Source organism: Hordeum vulgare, chromosome 7H (assembly GCF_904849725.1).
Source record: "Hordeum vulgare subsp. vulgare chromosome 7H, MorexV3_pseudomolecules_assembly, whole genome shotgun sequence".
Taxonomy (NCBI): Eukaryota; Viridiplantae; Streptophyta; class Magnoliopsida; order Poales; family Poaceae; genus Hordeum; species Hordeum vulgare.
In genome coordinates, this window is record NC_058524.1 from 439195298 (window position 1) to 439213281 (window position 17984).

General features: G+C 46.2%; 1 protein-coding gene across 1 annotated transcript; it reads right to left on the reverse strand.

Moving 5' to 3' along the window:
- Window positions 1-7282: 7282 nt before the first annotated feature.
- LOC123407732 lies at window positions 7283-16695 on the reverse strand. The gene is made up of 7 exons (XM_045100930.1): window positions 16373-16695; window positions 15282-15616; window positions 10298-10355; window positions 9506-9704; window positions 9296-9401; window positions 8984-9210; window positions 7283-8910 (listed from the first exon to the last, which is right to left on the reverse strand). The coding sequence occupies exons 1-7, from the start codon at window positions 16693-16695 to the stop codon at window positions 7414-7416; spliced, it is 2745 nt and encodes a 914-aa protein (XP_044956865.1). The 3' UTR covers window positions 7283-7413.
- Between the last annotated feature and the right edge of the window lie 1289 nt (window positions 16696-17984).

The window sequence follows — 17984 nt, forward strand, 5'->3', positions numbered from 1 at the left end:
AAACAGTAAATTAATTGCTGTTTTGCATTTATTCCAAATGGCTCCAAATATTGCCTTCCTATTTTTTTTCTAATGGGCCATAATTCCTTATGACCAGGAGGTTTTTCCTTTTGATTTTTATCCCAGTAGTTTATCTTGTGTATTATTTTTCCTCCCTGGTGTTTTTAATCTAAATAGAAAACCCCAGCGTTTTTTTTCTTCTTCTCTCCCCTGGCACAGCATGGGCTTCCTCCCGTTGCTGGCCCAGTAGCTGCTCCCCCTCCAGCGAGAGCCCACGCGGGAGAGCCCCCTCCTCCTCATGATGCCGTCACTTCTCCTCCCCCCGCTTTTCTCCTTTCCGTCAGTACGTGAGAGAGAGGGAGGAGATGACGGCGCCGTGGCACAGACGTCGAGGGCCCCTATATAGCTGGGCGTCCGAGCCCTCCCCTCGAATAGGGTTCCCTCCTACCGCCGCCATCTCCTTCCTCCCCCTCCATCTCTTCCTTTCTTCCCCAGGTAAGTTTTCTGTAGGGTTAGCAGAGAGACAGAGAAGTGGCTCGCCGGCGTCTACCCCCGCGTGCTTCGTCGGGCGGCACGGCCACCATGTCCGGGAGCTTGGGGAGAGTGCCCGCGCTCCGTTCCCGCCGTTGTTGAGGTCGGGGAGAGACCACAGCAACGGGCAGGAGCTTGTCTTCGGCGCGCACCCGACGAACTGCTTCCTCTACTTCGGTCTACGGCAGAACTTCTTCGGCTCGCTTTCTTCCCTCCGGTCCGGCTTCTTCTCCGTCAGATCGGCGCCCCCTCTTCTTCCCTAGGTGAGGACGTCGCCTCCCCTGTGCCTCTTCCTCCTTAGAGCGGCCAGATTTGTCATGTGTCGCTGTGCCCCTGTATGTTGCGGTTTTGACAGTCTAGCAGGTGGGACTCGATGTGTAGTAGCTTAGCGCGCGCAAGTTGGGCAGTAGACTCCTCCCTCTCGTATGGATGAGTGGGTATGCAGTAGTCTCCCGCCGACGTGCAGTACCAGTGACCTTCCTTCGCCTCGATCTTGGTAGACGCAGAGCAGCAGCGCAGATTTTGAGCGTGTACTCTTTCTTTCTAGGGCGCCTTGCAGGTGTTCACGAGCAGCAGCAGGGATTCCTCCCCGCGTAGATAGGTGTTCGACAGGTGCAGGTCCTTCCCGTCGTCGGTAGCGCAGCGCAGCAACGCCGGCAAGAGAGTAGCCCGTCAGGATCTCTGTCGCTGGCGTTCTCTGTGAACAGAGGGTGATTTCCTGTTATCTGTTCTGTTTGAGTTTCCCCCCTCTGTCAGTAATCACATCGTAGCCCGGTGGTTGTTCCATGTTTGCGCCTGATGAGAGATTGTGGGTTTGATTCCCCCCCTCGGCGCTGTGTGTTTTGTCAGTTTTTCTGTTTTTCATGTGCAAGAGCAGCGGGGACATGATTCCCTGTTCTCTTCCCCCACCCTGTCGACATAGTGGTGGTGGTGCAGTGGCTAGGTGGTGCTTTGTGTACCAGGAGGTACTGGGTTCGACTCCCAAGACCCCTGATGTATGTTGTTGCTATTTGTTTTGTTGTCTTTAATTTTTTCTTCCTCTACCTTGTGCTTGGGTAGCAAGGTGGCATATTAGTCTTTTTCCTTGCTAGTGTAGTTAGGAGCAGATTCCTTTGTGTGTGTGTTTTGCACACTTGTGAGATGATAGATGATGTATTGCTAGCCTTGTGATCCTATGATGAGTGCATCTTGTGGTGTGAAGTTACACTTGGTAGAAGCTTGTGCATGTGATGTGGTTTCTTGTGAGTGTTGTTCTTAAGGGGTGATAGTAGCACTAGTTAATCATGTATAGCCCATCTTTTGAGTTTTAGTGTGGACTAAGTTGGTCTTGTAGATTTAATTGCTTGTATAGGTTTAGTGGGGTGTGGATGCCTCCCCCTCACCACATGTATTTGATGTGGTGAGATGCACTAGGTGGCTATCTATGTTAGCATGTGGAGGTGTGGATTACTAGTTAAGCTAGGGTAGATTGTTGTGGGGGTTGCTCCTTGGGAATGACATGATTCCTAGAGTGATCCTAGTGATATATGTGAGAGTGTGTACCATCACATGCCCATATGTGGGGGTGTGCATACTCTCTTGTTAGCATAGAGTTATTTTGTGTTGAGCTTGATGCTAGTGCTAGTGAGGTATTGTGTGTGTTGGTGTTGTTGATGTGCATGACACAAACATGGGGTTCAAACCCCCATGTCACTTTGTCATTGTGCACATAAAACTCACCTATGTAATTGTCATCTTAGAATAATACATTATGGAGTTGCATTTGTAGTTTTGTGAGAAGTTTGGTCTATGATTCCATGGTATAGATGGAGCCCAAGGGCATGGGTTTTGTGTGTTAGTAGTAGGGGTTTGTTCTCAACACCATGGTGGTGTCAACTACCTCTTGGTGACATGTGTGTGCAAACTATGCCTAGACAAAGTGGGCATGTGGCTGGAAAATTCCAGATTTTTGAACTCTGAAAATTTCACTTAGCCTGGGATGCTGGAAACATTTTCCTCCCCTGTAGATGAGGATGTGCTGGTCATTCTGTTGAGAACTGGCCTTAGTTCAGTGCTAGTATTTTGAACCTGGTATGTTTGTGAAGCTTCTTGTCAATTTTCAAGTCATTTGGAGTCCAGTAGGTTGTGTTTTGATTGCTGTCAAAAAGCTTCAGAACAGAAACAGAAACTCAGGTGCAGGAATTTTCACTAAGTCCCTGAGATCTGATGGTTTTGGGAAAGTTTGTGGCCTTGTATCTTCTAGAGTTTAATTCCTTTTGCTGTGATTCTTGCTGAGGCTTGTAGTGTTCTTGGTTGGAAACAGCCACATATATTATTTGTCATGTTTGAAGACCTGTAGCTATGTTGCATGTTGCTCCCAAACAGCTAAGATGCAGAAACTGGCAGATTATGTAGTTTTGCCATTTTGTTCAAAGTTTGTGCTTAATTGTTGTTGTGGTGTTCTACCTTGCTCCATTTCATTCATGTTGGGTTAATATATGTCTTGTAAACCTGGGAATACCATATTGGTGCCAATTGTGTGTGTGGTGTTGAATCTTTCACGTAGAGCTTCATATCTTGTATCGTTGATTCCCGTTGATCCGTAGCTCCGTTTGCAATGTACTTTATATGGTTTTGCACCGTTTTTACGAGCTGCATCTGTTCATGTCATTCCCATGCATGTCCAAATAGTTAGTGCAAAGTTCTGTCCAGAAACTTGTTGTAGTTTATTTTGCTTGTGCTAGTGAAAGAAATAGTGGTGCATGCTCAACTTTCATCTCATGCATCATGTGATTGTTGCATTTTGTGGTGTTGTTGTTCATTGGCTGTTATTCTTATGTTGGGTAGCACCGGGAGCGGAGAACGAATACGTGGAGTCCGGAGAGTACGTGCAGAACGATCCAGAACCATTCCAAGCTGAGGATATCACAGGCAAGATGATATGACCTTGATTCCATCTCTAGACTTGTTATGTTAGTATCGATTCCATGTCATATTGCTCGCTGCCTACCACTCAAATTACATTGCCTCTTCATATGCCATGAGCCCCAAACACCTTACTCTTTCCTAGCAAACTTGTATGGCTAGGTAGGCTTGCTCAGCTACTAATGTTAGCATTGTTAGTTGCAGGTGTTTTTAACTCATGTGATGACATGAGCTTGATATCATTTTATTAAATTCTGTTATTTATTTAATGCACCTATATACTTGGTAAATGACGGGAGGCCTAGCCTTTTGCCGGGTGTCTTGTTCCGTTATTGCCGCCTTAGTTACCGGTTACCGGTGTTTGATTCCATAATGATCGCTCCTAACACGTTCGGGGTTGTTATGGGGACCCCCTTGATAAATCGCGTAGTGTTAAGGCTTGTCCGGCAGGACCCAACTTTGGTGTTAATTTGCTAATAACTTAATAATAATCTGCATAGGGAGTAGCTACCCCGAGGTTTCTTAATCAACAACCCCGGCCAGTGCTCCTCATGAGTGTTGGTCCAAACTGGTCTGCCTGCGGGGCCACCACAAGGAAACTTGAGGTTTGGTACCTGTAGCTAGTTCCATCCGGCGTGTCCTGAGACTGAGATATGCGGCTCTTATCGGGGTCGTCGACACGTCGGGAGGTCCTGCTAGCCTTGTCTTACCTTAGCGGTATATCTTGCGTATAGGAATCCCGGTGAAGCTTTGGTTTCCCCTAGAGTTGAGGTTTTCCTCTAAGGAATCCGACGAGATCACGAGATTCGTGATAGAGGATGCCTTTGCGGCCTGTGTTCGTTTGTGATGGACTAGTTGGAGCACCCCTGCAGGGTTTAATCTTTCGGAAAGCCGTGCCCGCGGTTATGTGGCAACTTGGAATGTCTTGTTAACATCCGGTATTAGAGAACTTAAACATAAACTAATAAAATATGCCAACTATGTGCGTAACCGTGACTATCCCTTCGAAGATCTCTCTTCGATCGGGAACACGGTGGGGTTATGAATGCCGTAGGTAGGTGTTCAGGATCACTTTCTGATCAAGTATTCCCGATCGTTAGCGTAGACCAATTTCACTTCTCTTTTGCGTAAGATAGCCACTTAATCAATCATAGGATGCAGCAGCCTGATACACTTCTTCCCTTCCTTACCCAAATAACGTGACTAGATTTGGCACCAAGGTCCTAGATTGCTGAGTCCCCGTGGCTCACGGATTCCTCCGAAACTCCCAGCAGGTACAGGTATCCCGGAGACAGATGATCCCGACGGCACCCAGCTGGCGTGGCAGTACGACGAGGAGACAGATCGCCTTTACGTGAACTATCCAGAGGACTGAGCCGTGGTCGTGATCGTGGGCCTGCAGCGGGTAGCATAGCATTTTCCTTGTTTTGTAGTCCGTACCGGAACTACCTTGTTTGTATCTGCGTTGTACTGTGTATTATTAATAAGAAGACAGTTGAATCCTAGATTGTCTACTGTAGTTATTATTATGTGCTATGTTTACTTGCTTGCGAAACACTTAGATGCGCTTCTTTCCCATTCGGGGGCCTCGACCCCCAGGACGGAAAGGACCGCATCTGGTCGTTACAGCACCGCTGATCCTGTCGCCCAGATCGCCAGCAGCTCCCGATCTCGTCCCCCCCCCCCCCCCCCGCTGCTGAATTCGTCGGATTTCGCCGGATTCTCTCGACGTGATCTCTAAAAAGGAAAAAAAAAGATGTCTACTGCATCTGGCTATGTTGTTGTCCCTCGTTGTTCGGTGATCTTCAATGGTAGTAACTACACCGAGTTCATTGGCTTTATGCGCATTCACATGCGTGGCATCCGTCTCTGGGGTGTTCTTTCTGGCGAGGTCTGCTGTCCGTCACGTCCGGTTCCTCCTGTGGCTCCCACTCCGCCGATCCCTCCGGCTCTTCCTGCGGATGCTCCTCAGACTACGAAGGATGCAGCTAAGGTTGCTGATGAGGCTGCTATACGTGCTTATGATGCGAAGGTCTTGGCTTATGAGGAGGCTCTTCAGGTGTATCACGGTGCTCTGTCCGCTTACGCCCAATGGCTTATGCTCGTGCTGCAGCTGTTCTCACTGCTAGTATTCTGCCTCAGTTTGCCTCTGAGTTTTTGGGCCTTCCTACTGCCTTTGAGATGTGGACTCGCCTTCGTCAGCGCTATGCGCCCTCTGGTGATGCCTTATACCTCTTCGTGGTTCGTCAGGAGCATGCTCTTCAGCAAGGTGACTCTACCGTTGATGACTTCTATACACAGAGTTCTGCTATCTGGCGCCAGCTCGATTCTCTCTGCACTGCTGGTTGTCGTACTTGCCCCTGTTGCCAGGCTGTCCAGACCAACTTGGAGTTTCATCGCATCTACGAGTTCCTGTCTCGGCTCCGTAAGGAGTTTGAGCCTCAGCGTGCTCAGTTGTTTGCTCGTGGCCATATTTCTCTCATGGAGGCGCTTTCTGAGATTCGTGCTGGGGAGACTCGCTTATGTGGTGCTGGTTTGCTGGAGGTTCCCTCCGTGCTCGCTGCTCGGGCTACTTCTACGCCCCCTGCTGCACCGACTCCTTCTCACTCGAGTACTCCGCCACTCTTGCTCACTCCTTCTGGAGGCTCAGGTCGCCCCCGTCCAGATTGTGGCTACTGCAACAATGATGGTCACATTGAGTCCCACTGCTACACGAAGAAGAAACAGTTGCGCAGGCGCAATCATCATCTATAGAGACTTCGTCATCTACCTCGACAACTTCAGCCATCGCTTTGACTGAGCAGGATATTCTGCAACTTAAGCGTCTGCTCGCTGCTTCAGGTTCTTCCTCGACGGGTACTGCTGGTATTCTGACTCAGGCTTCCCGCACTGAGCAACCACCTTCTACACAGTCAGGACCGTCTCACGCACACTCTGGTTGGAATTGGCCTTCGCCGCCATGATATTATTTTTTCTCTTCCGCTGCCATCATCTCTAATCTAGTGTGTGTTTTCTAGTTTTCTATTTTCTCCGCTGCGTCAACCAAATCCGTTGATAATTTGTGTTTTCTCATACCATGCGAGTCCACCATACCTTTGTCCGTCAGCCTTTCTTTGGTCCTGATCCTTTCTATGCAACTTTTGTGGCCTACTTGCCCTTGTTGTTTTCTATAGGATTGTCTGGATTTCTTTTGCATTGTCGATCTACGTCCATCGTGCCTTATCCGCCGAGCTTCTTTCGCCGACGGTTGTCGTGGACTATGATTTTCTACACAATGTTTTATTTTCTTGATGTGCCATCTTCTTTTGACAACCCATCTTCTCTTGATACTTTTGGTGTATCTTCAAGTGATGCGGTGTCTTCCTCTGATGTGCCATCTCTTCGGTGTCTTCCTCTTGATGTGCTATCTTCTTTTGACAACCCATCTTCTCTTGATACTTATCTTGTATCTTCAAGTGATGCGGTGTCTACCTCTGATGTGCCATCTCTTCGTTCACTCCTTCGGCGACTCGACTAGTTTTGAAGACTCTTCATGTTACGAGGACACTCTCAAGACGCGGATTTGGATTATCATTTTTTTTAGTATTACACTTCTTCAAATGCAATGCTATTGCATACGCTTTGCATTTGAGGGAGGGTGTTAGGAAGTATTAGTATTAGTCTAGGAGTCCTTATTAGTTTATTAGTATTAGTCTATGTTTACTTTCCTTGCACCTCAAGTCATGTGTAATATATATATGCCCCTTGGACCTTCAATATAGACAAGTTGCTTTCCTAACTGAACTTGTTGCAAAAGTAAACATGGACTTGGATCAGCTACATCATCACAAAACGCCAAGACCATATGTACTGACAACCACTAAATCACTTCGCAACAAATTTTACAGAATACATTTGCAACAAATTTGTAGCTGCACAGGGATTTGCGACAAACCTAGAGCCCTAACAATAATTTGTGCTATGATAACAGAAAGCCTTTCATAGATGAAGAAACTGGGAGGAGACCCTTGGTCGTTTGGAGGCTCCCATGAGCTCTACCAATGACGGCAATGGGCGGGGAACTGCCACGTTCATTGACCTGTACAGCCTCCTCAGCTTTGCATTCAAAACCTTTGATGACCCGACTCCAGCAGTATCTGCTCTGTCAGTGTCAGGGCCTTCAGATCTGTTGCTAATGTCGGATAGAAGAGTGCGATCCTCGGAAAGCAGTTCTTCTGTTGCTTCTACTTTAGCTTGTTTGCCCACGGTCTCAGCGATGAGTTTGACACTCTCCCTGGGCTTGCAAACTTCCAAGAACTTGGATCTTGCAGTGGAACTCTCTTCTTTGACTTCGAATCTAGACAACCTGATTCGTTTCGTGCCTTCATTGCATTTTGCATCCTTCGCAAGTTCAGCATAGCCTTCAGTAATCGAGCTGTACTCATGCACTTCATCTTCACTAATATCGACTCTGATGCCATCAATGGATTCATAGTCGTTCTGAAACTCAGGTTCTAGTACCGAACCATGGAGCTCTTCTGTTGCAGCTTGAGTTGAATCAATCACACCGGCAATGCCCTTGTCAAATTTAACGTAACTCCACAGCTTGTAGGATTTTGTATCTGAATTCTGCAATTCCTCCTCAAATTTAACCTCCTCGGCCACTTGAACACTCTCATACTCGTCTTTCCACAGTTCACAGTCCTGAGGTAATCCAAACCTTGCTCTCCCAAACAATGTCACCGGCTGCGCCACTTCAATTGCAAAATCTTGTAACACTGGTCCTTCATCTTGTAATACCTGGCTGCAAACAGCAGAACAAGTGTCTTCCGACTCCTCTTCCTCTCTCTGCTTAACGGCTTCTACTGTGGTTATCGCCGCCTGTGGTGAGCCTGTGACAGTTGGATTTCCATGAGGTATTCTGAGCAACTTCCAGATGGGATCATCGGGGCTTAGCCGGGACAGGAAGCAGTGTTTCTTGACATAGGCCAGATCCATGGCAAGGCAAGGAGGTGTTGTCGAGATGACCCATTTAGGCCGGAGGAATCGCAGGGCATGCTCCAGTTCCTCGCGAGACGAATGCATGGTCAAGCACACATGCCACACCCCAAATTCATCCTGCATAGGCTCCGTCAGCGCCGGCTTCTGCTTCAGCGACGCCTCTGGTGCCGCATAGTGCGCGTACCACTGGGTAGAAGGCCTGATGATGAGGGGCTCAGGCTGCTGCCTCGCCCGTGCTAATGCAAGCATATCCGTCGCCCGCTCCGACAACCGGGGGAATTCAATCACCTGAAAGCGAGAGGAGGCGTCCTCGGTGAGAATTTCCGGTGCGACCAGCGAGAGGGTGTGGTAGCACTCTGAATTATTGTCCCTGTCGATGTATATCTTCGACCCGAACGCCCTGGACACCTCGATTAGTATCTCCTCCTGTCCCAGCATGTCGGACACGAGATATACAGTCGGCGCATTAGGGTGCTCCCAGATGCAATTGATCACCTGAAAAAAAAAATGTGATGAGACACACAGGTTCAGTTGCTGGTCTGATTTACTGATGAAGCAGCACACATACCTGACGTATGGAGGCCTCCTTGGCCGGAAATTGCAGCGGGCACTTGGCAAACGTGCAGTCCAGGAAGAGGTAGTCGATGCGGCACGACGGCGGCGCCTGGCTTGCTCCTGGTGCCTCCGCGGTGATGTACCTGAACGGCAGGCCCTGGATGCAGTCGGGGGTGAGGCGGCAGTCGCCGGTGTGCAGGGCATTGCCGAAGGCGCCCTCGAACAGGAACATCACTGCGCCTGCGAGCAGCAGAAGGATATAGAATCGGCCGCAGTGGTAAGGGGATTAGCGAGAATGGGAAGAGGACGGCGTTGGCGGACGGACCAGGGCAGTGGTTGGCGTCGAAGGCGGTGACGGTGAAGTCGCCGTCGGGATCCGGGACGAGAACCGGTGCACCGAGCTCCATCTCCACGAACGCGTCCGCCCCAAGCTTTGGAGAGGGGAAATTTTCCAAGAAACGCGGTAATGGAGATGAGATGAAAAGAGACGAACAAGGTACAGATGGGGAGAGATGAGATGTAGGTTGCTGCTTACCTGAGGAAAGATGTGGCGGGCGATGAGGACGGTGAGGCGCGAGGCGTAGACGGCGCCGGCGGCGCTGGTGGTGGTGATGCCGGCGAGGTGGTCGCGGTGGGCGTGGGTGAGGAAGCGATGGCGCTTGAGGGCGGAGGCGGGGGTCCAAGTGTCCACCGCGAAGGGCAGCCCCCTCGGCAGCTCGATCGGCATGGCGTCTCTCTTCCTCCCACGACCACGGCGGCTGGCGGCTATCTCCCTCTCCCGGTCTCCCCTCTGTTTCCTCGCAGTTCTGTTTTGGTGGAGGGAACCGCGAATTCTTTTAGCGCGCCCTCCAAAAGAATTGCGTTTTTGGCGCCAACAGTTGCAAACAGTTCCTTTCAAGTTCCAAAAGAATTGCGTTGTTTTTACATCATCAATTTGAAGCACCAAAATACACATCATCTATTGGAGATGCTTATAAAAAAATCGAATGATTCTGCTGTAGAAAGAAAGGGTCGGCAGCTGAATAATTATAAACATCAGATTTGTCAATTTGATTAGATATCTAACCGCCTGGAGAAGAAAATGACAGCTTCTGAAATATGTACATTGCTGTCTTCAGAATCCGATTGTCCCACTCGTCACCAAACTGATCAACAACGACAATTCGAGGAAAGTTTTGATGCCCCTCGTGTACTTCTTAAATGGAGAAATACCAACCTGATCAACAACGACAATTCAAGGAAAGTTTGGATGCCCCTCGTGTACTTCTTAAATGGAGAAATACCAACCAGTTAGTCCCAGTTGATCCTGGCATAGATTTGAACCGACATTGCCTTGATCCTGGCACGCTTGGCCATCAGGACTGGCTGGCCCGCGATCTCGAAGCGACCCCTCACGTTTTTTCGAAAAGGAGGCCTTGCCTCGGCCTCCGCATCGAGTGATGCATACAGCCATATATTAATCAAACTAAGTATCCAATAAGTACAGAGAATATAAAAAGGAAAAAAAGAGATACATGACGAACATCGCGCCGCAGCCTGGAATGGCTAAAATATCAAGATGACTAAACACCTATCCTATTAATATGCCGCCATCCAAACCGGTTGAAGATACCCTGTGCTACCATCTTCCAGCGGGCACACCCAGTAACCATAAGCTCCCTGGCTACCACAGGAGTTAGTAACGACCATGTGCGGATCAGTGCGGTAATTCGGTAGATAACCTGCAAGAATTGGATATCACGAGTTCTGTTAAAAACCAGATCATTTATGCTATTCCATAAAGCCCAAAGAAGAGCACATGCTCCGACACGAATAGATTTAGCCAATTGAACATCAATTCCCTGTAACGACGTTCCGAATAACGAGTTCAAGTCAACAGGAGGAGTGATGTTAAAAGCAATGTGAATAGATCGCCAAACAAGTTTAGCCAAAGGACATTCGAGAAAGAGTTGGTGAATACTTTCTAGGCTTGGATAGAAAGAACATCTGGAACTTCCTTTCCAATTCCGTTTGGCCAAATTGTCCTTAGTTAAAATAACTCCCTTGTGAACAAACCACAAGAAAACTTTAATTCTAAGAGGGACCCTAACCTTTCAAATATGTATTGATTTTGGAATTGGTACTGAATCAATGAGATCGGAATACATGGATTTAACCGTAAACAGCTCATTTGTTGTTAATCTCCAGGAGATTCGATCACACCTATCAGAAATATTAACCTCCATTAATCTTCTAACTAGATGCAACCAGGAAACCCATCTATCCCCAACTAAAGATCTGCGGAATTGAATATTAAGTGGAATCTCCCGCAATACAGCCGCAACTGTCACTTGTCGACGTTGGGCGATATGGTACAACCGCGGGTATTGAACAGCCAGAGGCGATTCTCCTAACCAGGTGTCTTCCCAGAATCTAGTCAATTCCCCATTTCCAATGATGAACCTCGATCTATGGTAGAATGAGCTTTTTACCCGCATTAGACCCTTTCAGAATGGCGAGTCAAAAGGTCTCGCTTCTACCTGCGATAACGATTTGGAGTGCAGGTACTTGTTTGAAAGAGTTTCCACCCACATTCCATTGGTTTCCATTGACAATCTATACAGCCACTTGCTAAGCAGACATTTATTTTTAGTTTCCAAATTTTCAATACCTAATCCTCCTTGATCTTTAGGACGGCAAATAATATCCCATTTCGTCAATCTATATTTAGTCTTAACCTCATCACTCTGCCAGAAAAAGCGAGAGCGGTAAAAATCCAATCTTTTCCGTACCCCGACAGGTATTTCAGAAAAGGATAGGAGGAACATAGGCATACTTGTTAATACCGAATTCACCAAGACTAATCTGCCTCCATAAGAAAGAAGCTTGCCTTTCCAAGTAGTAAGTTTCTTTTCAAACCGTTCCTCGATACATTTCCACTCCGCATTAGATAGTTTACGATGGTGAATGGGGATTCCTAAGTATGTAAAAGGAAATTCCCCTGCCACACATCCGAACAACTGGTTATATATGTGTTGTTGCTTTTTGGCTTCCCCAAAACAAAACAACTCACTTTTATTAAAGTTAATCTTCAACCCAGACAACTGCTCAAAAAGGCACAAGATGAGTTTGAGGTTTTTGGCTTTGAGTAAATCGTGCTCCATAAAGAGAATCGTATCATCAGCATATTGTAGAATTGAAACTCCCGCATCCACCAGATGAGGTACTAATCCAGAAACAAGGTCTTTTTCGTTAGCTCTCTTGATCAACAGAGCCAACATATCCGCAACGATATTGAAGAGAATGGGAGACATAGGGTCACCTTGTCTTAATCCCTTTAGTGTATGGAAGAAGTGACCAATGTCGTCATTGACCTTGATCCCGACACTCCCTCTTGTGATAAAGGAATCTATGTGTTTTCTCCAAACCTCATCGAACCCCTTCATCCGCAATGTTTGTTGCAAGAAAGACCATTTGACTTTGTCATATGCCTTTTTCAAAATCCACTTTAAAGATAACTCCATCTAGTTTCTTTGAGTGCATTTCGTGCAGAGTCTCATGTAGAACCACTACCCCTTCAAGTATATTACGCCCAGGCATAAACGCTGTTTGCGAAGATAGCACCACAGAGTGTGCCATCTTCGTTAGTCTATCCGTTCCAACCTTTGTGAAAATTTTGAAACTAACATTAAGCAAACAAATCGGGCGAAACTGCTCAATACGAGACGCTCCTTCCTTCTTTGGTATCAACGTAATAGTACCAAAATTCAAATGGAAGAGTTGGAGATTGCCAGCATACAAATCATCAAACATAGCCATAAGGTCCTTCTTAATGATGTGCCAGCAGTGTTTGTAAAATTCTGCCGGAAACCCATCCGGACCAGGAGCCTTACCACACTTCAAACCTCCTATCGCATCTAACACCTCTTTCTCCGAGAATGGAGCAGATAGAGACTCATTATCAGCCACCCCAACTTGGGGAATATCTGCTACCTGGTACTCGTCCATAGTCACAAAACTATCTTGATGAGCACCAAACAACTGTTTATAATAGTTAGAGATATATAATTTTAGGTTCTCATGACCAACTATGGTGCCTTCATCCTGTTCAAGCTGCACTATCCTCTTCTTTCTGTGCTTGCCATTAGCTATTAAATGAAAGAACTTAGTGTTATTATCCCCAAGAATAATAGCTTTAACTTTAGCTCTATTCGCCCACTTCATCTCCTCCTATCTGAGAAGAGAACGGAGCCTTTGTTCAGCCTCAAATCTTAGTTGACGTTCATTTTCATCCAAAACAGAGATCTCTGCTTTTCTATCCAGCTCATCGATAAAGTTTAAGAGCCTATCTCTCTCATCTTTATATGTCCCCGAGACATGCTTGGCCCAACCGCGAAGGTATTGTCTCAGGTGTCTAATTTTATTTTGCCAACGTTGTATACTCGTTGAACCGCCCAAAGACCTATTCCATTCCCTGTGAACCAGGTCCATAAATCCCTCCCTTAAGAACCAGCTGGACTCGAAAGAAAAACTATCTCGATTACCCAGGTATAACGCATCCCCAGTATCCAACAACAAGGGGGTATGATCCGAGATCGCCCTTTGGAGTGCACGAACCGTAACCAAAGGAAACTTCTGTTCCCAGTCCACACTGGTAAGAACTCTATCTAACTTCTCAAAAGTTTATTTGGGAGGGAATTTGCCCAAGTGAAATTCCTACCTGTGAGTTCTATCTCCCGTAGTTCTAGGCTCTCAATAATAGTATTGAACAAGAATGGCCATCTACCATCAAAATTGTTATTATTCTTTTCATAGGCCCAACGGATAATATTAAAATCTCCACCACTCAGTAAAGGCAGTTGTTCATCACATATGCGAACTAAGTCGGCCAAGAATTCAGATTTTAGTTCAGGCTGAGCGGCCCCATACACCGCTACTAGAGCCCACGTGAAACCATCCAATTTGGATGTAATCTTGAATTTAACCGCAAAATTGCCGAACACTACTTCCCTAACATGGAGTGTATCACATCTAACTCCAAGTAATATCCCTCCAGACCTTCCTGTTGGTGGAAGACAGTGCCAATCAAAGTCAATCCCTGTTGAGAGGGATCTCAGAAACTGAGAGGAGAACTTATCTCTCCCAGTCTCTAGGACGGCAATAAAGTCGAGCTTGTGCTCCGTCGTGGCTTCAGCGAGGAATCTAGTTTTAGCCAAGTCGCGTAGACCTCTGCTATTCCAAAAAATCCCTCTCATCTTTCAGCATAGAATTTCTTAGCAGTCTTAAAGCATGCACTCCTACGAATAGCAGATACCGGATAAACTTTCCTATTCCAGATCCGTTTAATTTTCTGCCCTTGACCCTGGTCCATATAACCATGATCATCGGAGTCATTATGACCAACACCCTCGTCACCTAAAGTGTTATCAAGAACCGAATCCTGACCTTCATTAAGCTCATCTATAGGGTATAGATTCTGACATAAAGAATTCAGCCCCCAAGGTTAGAAATCTCTGCATCTGTCATTGGTTTAACCGCGGCTAAATTCCTAACAATATCCAACGCCCTATCAACCTCTAGGTCTAATAATTTATTAATAGATTTCGCAACTTCCGCATTCGTATTACCAAGCGAGACCCCAATGGCTGACGCTTTTTCAATAATTTCAGGAGATGTAAACTGCAAAATAGAATGCTCCAAATTAACCGACATACCTGTTGACGATTCAGCATCCTTCAATTTTGCAATCCTAGACGCCCGATCCATCTGCCAATCATCCGCATCTGGCTGGCTCTGAATCCGGTCGCTAACCCTCCGGTCCGACGTCTTAGGATCTGGAATACCCCCAAACTGTATGACCGCATCCTCAGAAATATGAGGTGACTCCAGCAGCGGAGCCGTCGAAGAATCGACGACCATAGTCCCTGCGTGGGTGGATATACTAGAAAATCCAGAAACCTCCTGCACTGACCCCATACTCGGCACAGAGAGCACTGTCCTATCATCCTCCTGTTTGACCTGCAGCAGGTAGCGATCCAAAGAAATCGGCTGTAGACCCACAGCCGGGGAGGAAGGTTGCACCGATGCACCAGCAGCTTGCTTCCCAAAGGACCTCTTCATCTGTGAATCGCCGAGTCTGACCGGCACCGCGTCAGGCAGGAATGAACCAAAGCGTAGCTGAGCCCCAGGAGTCACATCCCCCCTGCTGCCGGCTCAGTCTCCCCCTCCTTCGAATCCAGTGCAGCCGACCCAGAAGCAGTAGGAAACTGAGAAGGAAACTGTCCCTTATCTGCATTACCAGCACCGGAATCCCCGTCCATGTCCGGCATGTCAACCCCTCACGTGAAGACGCTCCAGGAGAGGGCAACTATCAATGATAAATGCCAGCTCTTCGTCGTTCACGCTGCAGCGTGTGAGGGCCAGGTCTCGCAGCCCTTGCAATGTCGCGATCCCAAGTGTCTGTTCCTTGCTCCCATGGCATAGCTCGAGGCACTCGAGTTGATTGCATGTTTTACCAATGACTTGATACAAATCCCACGTGACACTTCTCCGGTAACCCCAGAGCACGATTTTCTCCAGCAGAGGGAAACTTAGTATCGCCTCGGCCAATCCTTCTTTCGTGATCCTATAGCACTTCACAAGGTCAAGGTGCCTCAGATTGGGCGACCTGCAAAAGCAACACCTGCCTCTTAGCAGCCCATAATGAACATGGTTACAATTACATCCTTGCTGGTGCATTATCTGTAACTCTTGCTTTTTTAGTTTCTCTTTATACATACCTTTGTTTTTTTTTCTTGTAATTAATAAAAAAAAAGATACAGTAGAATGCTTCATTTCATTGTTTCCGCGAAAAGAAACATTAGTGATGCATTTCAATATAGTAAAGCAATAGTGTCACTGCGTGAACGATATCATCTCAAAGGTTTGATGATGAAAGATCAATCAACTGAGTTGTGACGTGAAGCGTGGTACGAGTATGCACACCCCAGCATTTGATTTGAACCCAGTCATGAAACTTCAGTTTTGTAATAGAAAATATGTGCTACCTTTGGTTTAAAACACAATAGCAATGTAAAGGTAGCATTAAGAATCCTTTTACTTGGCTTTAGAAACAAGCAAAGATACCTACTGCTGAAATCAACTTAAATCTGTATGAAGATGACACTGATAATAATAATTGGGACATTTATTCAATACAAGAAGAATTATCTTTTTTTTTCATCTAAATTCCTCACTCTATCAACAGTTGATTTGACCTCATATAAATCCATGACTTAAAATGTTAAAACCTTCTAAAATAGATATCTATCACTGCATAAGATAGCAAAATTAAGGGGATTTGCATTAAGTGCTAAAACATAAATTTCAAGCCCGAAGTATAATTAAAATTCTAGAACACAATCTAGTACTGAGATAAGATTACCTGTCCGCTATGTACTTGAGGAGCTTATCAGTAAGAAAATACTCTCCCACGAACACCTCTATCCGCCCATCAGAACGGTCGATAGCCACATTCAACATTGCCAACAAATCATTTGTGTTCATGCCAACGATCTCGTGGCGCTGCATGTGCACGGTTCGCCACAGATCAGGTTCCTTGGCCGCCTCGAGCCATGAGTGGCAAACAAGGCCCGCACCCATGAGAAGATCCACGACCCCTAGATTGGCAAAAATTGAATAAAGGGCATCAAAAGGCAGCTCCGACCAGTCCCTGGTAGGTCGCTTTGGCAAAGGCAGGGCGTCCATTTCCTAAGGACACCTGAAACTGAAAACACAATTATTACTATAGCCACCCAGTACATCCAGAGATGAGAATCAGGTGAAGAGTTAAATAGGGGCATGCGTGTATATATTCCCAGAGCCAGGAAGATGGAAAGTTGTACCTGAATATTTTTCTTCGTGTGAAGATCAATGGCTGTGTTAGTTTTCTTGGAGCTTTAGACACAGTCTATGGAGGCAAGGCACGCTGTTAATTTGCAGTGAACTGAAGAAGTTGAAAAGTTTCTCGAGTCCCCAGCCACTATACAAGAGTAAACAATTAACAAATTTTAGTTTCACCCATCATAAGCACTCCCAATGCATCATCTCTTACTGCAGCCTCCTAGGGCATGGTATATATTTAGATACAACTACCCCAATGCATTATGCCTTATATGTTGCATCCAGAGCTTGCATTTAATTTATTTTAGGATCATGTTTGAGCTCCAAAACTATGGCCTATTTGTGGCATCAGCTAACCGACTCATGTTTGCTGACACATGCACATAGTTCATACACTAATCCCTAACTATGGCCTATTTGTGGCATCAGCTAACCGACTCATGTTTGCTGACACATGCACATAGTTCATACACTAATCCCTTCGCATCCATACACGCATCCATCCACTACAGAATATATAACCCATTCATTAGTTCAACTGATGCATCTAATCACATTCATACATGCATCCGCTACAAAATTCACAAGGTGTGCATCCACTGAAACATATGAGCAAGTGACACTTAAGATTACCAGATGGAAGAATCTTCACAAAGGCTTAGAAGCTTCACGACATCCAAGAATCCAACGTGCTTTCACCCAGTCAAAAAAATACTTTCAGCTTCACGTCGCAGACGATGCCCTTCTTATCCTCAGGTCGTGAGTAAAAGAGAGTGAAAACTGCTGCAGAAAAGATAGTAAGTAAATGCATATGTAAGATAGTATCTAGTTAGCATCTTTGGTAAAAGATCATAATTAATTAGCCTCTGACTGAACTTGGACACATGAAAAGTGATAATGGGGCACTTTTCAAATAACAAATGTCAAACAAAAGAATCTGGTTACGCTTGGTTTGACGACAATGCATGGTCAGCTCATCCGTCAACTTGTAACCTCACAATTTATTATGACCCAAGCTTGTAAGCAGAACTTAAACTACATGAGAGGTCTGGATCAATAACTCAAATGATCCAGCAATGAGACATCAAAGCCATTACAGAGCTGCACTTGCACCAATAGCAAACTGGGATAATCAATACAAAGATACAAAGAGA